The following is a 1,909-nucleotide window of genomic DNA, read 5'->3' on the forward strand; positions in this document are numbered from 1 at the left end:
GTCGAGGATAGGCAAACCCGCAACACGGCGGCGCGTGCTCCGAATCACCCGGTACGAATGGCGTCCACACATCTACGAGCGTGCGATATTTTCACACTTGCGTTTTCGGTGTTTCAAATAAGGTGCCATTTTTTTTTTTTTTTTAAGGTGAGCGCCCCGACCTCGCACTCACCGGTGATAGCCAACCACATATTGCTATCTCCCTTTTTTTTCTTTTCTTTTTACATTATTACTGAACAAGGCAATTTACAATACCAATACAATAATACAATATTCCAAAAACAAATATACAAAATCATCAATCAACATCCTCTTCGTCAACAACGTCGTCTTCTTGGAGAAAGTCGTTCAATCGATCTTCTGGTTTCTCCTGCAACAAAGAAATACATTTAACAAACGCACTCACAAACTACCGCTGACAGCCGCCCCCTTCAAGACACTTACCCAGTCAATTCGGAAGCATTGGGCCATGTCATACACTAGAATGGCATCGCTCTCGGTTCTTGCGTGGCCTACCCCAACGTTAGAGAGGACATTGCCCACAATGCTTTCCATCTTCTTCCTGTCTCCGTTGGCAGCCAGAAGTTCGTCAACGATAGACGGTATGTAGAAGGGCCCTCTCATGCCACGGGAGTTCTGAGCCTTTAAGAAGTGCAGCACTTTCGCCACGTCCATGTTTTTATGGGCCTCTCCACACTTGCCCGTCTTCGGAGGCTTATTAATGTGGTCCACAAGCTTGGATTGCTTTGTATTACATGTAGGACACCAATGGGAGAGGTCCTTTCCATTTGCACTTAAATTCATAACTCGGAACTAAAATGAAAAGATTCCTATGAGGATGTAAGGCGCAAGAGAAAACTCTTTTACCGAGCAAGCAAATACTTACCCCGGCCTTTCTTCTCTCCTTTATGGCGAAGGCGACGTCGTCGAGCTTGGCTGCCTCCTTCTTCTGTGCTATTTGGGCCTTCTTCTTCTGCACTATTTCGTTGAGGTCAAATACCACGTGTGCCTTCATGTTATCCGTCACCTAGAACTCGACCAGACTTTGGTCACTACTGCTGGCAACCGACGCACACGAAAGGCAAGAAGATGCCACACTGAAAGCTGGAGACGCCGGCGATGCCGGCGATACTTCAGGTATTTCAGGGTTCAAGGTTGTGCAGCCCGGAAAGGTTGGGCTGACGTCACGTCTTGCGGGAGGCGGGAAGGTCCAGGCATGGACAGGATGGCATCGGCGCTGGTTGGTCTTCTAAACGGATCAGGCCTGTCCTGTGTGTCCTTATTTAGGACGAATGTTTTACAACCATCTTTTTGACTACGGACCATCGCCGCTTGCCTCCTCTGTAGGGACTCCTTTCTTGTGTCTCCTACACCTGCCTGAAGTTGGCCAGAAAAAAAGTTAGCCAGAAAAAAAAACTTAATCAAAATTTTCAATTTTTTCTAGAAAGAGTACTATAAATTAACCATCCAGAAATGCGTAATTGGACCTGGGGAACAACATATCAAAAGATGGCGGGTCTTTGAGATTTCGGCATTCCCTGTACCATTGTGAATGACAATGGAGCGCAGTTGGTCTCAAAGGAGTTTGAGCAGTTTCTTCTGCACAACAATGTTCGGCACGTCATTGTCCCCACCTTGGCATCCAGCATCCAACCTGTGAAAGAGCTGCTGAGGAAGTTCACCGAAGGGGACTTCCATGTCAGGCTGGCCAGGGTTCTCCATTCCATGAGGAACCGCCCCCGTCGTCAGCCAATGGCGTTTCTCCGGCCGAAGTGATGTTCTCCAATCGGCCTTCAAGGTCTCCTCTCCGGCGCCTTCATCCGGACAGCTGGCCAACCCTTACTTCGACGGAGCCTCCACTCCAACCAGGCACACTTGCCTGGGCACTGAAACGAGTAAGAGGTACCAC

The 1,909-nt window shown here is 48.5% G+C and overlaps 1 protein-coding gene across 1 annotated transcript; it reads right to left on the reverse strand.

The window, feature by feature from the left end:
- Nucleotides 1-164: 164 nt before the first annotated feature.
- On the reverse strand, nucleotides 165-1,873 carry LOC127750393 (uncharacterized). The gene is made up of 2 exons (XM_052271997.1): nucleotides 887-1,873; nucleotides 165-813 (listed from the first exon to the last, which is right to left on the reverse strand). The coding sequence occupies exons 1-2, from the start codon at nucleotides 1,013-1,015 to the stop codon at nucleotides 403-405; spliced, it is 540 nt and encodes a 179-aa protein (XP_052127957.1). The 5' UTR covers nucleotides 1,016-1,873; the 3' UTR covers nucleotides 165-402.
- Nucleotides 1,874-1,909: the final 36 nt, after the last annotated feature.

The sequence above is a fragment of the Frankliniella occidentalis genome, unplaced genomic scaffold (assembly GCF_000697945.3).
Source record: "Frankliniella occidentalis isolate FOCC.00 unplaced genomic scaffold, Focc_3.1 Scaffold183, whole genome shotgun sequence".
In the NCBI taxonomy this organism is placed as follows: Eukaryota; Metazoa; Arthropoda; class Insecta; order Thysanoptera; family Thripidae; genus Frankliniella; species Frankliniella occidentalis.

Bases quoted from the DNA above. Each gene is read 5' to 3' on its own strand.
- LOC127750393 (XM_052271997.1), bottom strand. From the start codon at position 1,015: ATGAAGGCACACGTGGTATTTGACCTCAACGAAATAGTGCAGAAGAAG. The intron at 814-886 runs GTAAGTATTTGC...TTTTCATTTTAG, and splicing joins AGGAGAGAAGAAAGGCCGGG to TTCCGAGTTATGAATTTAAG.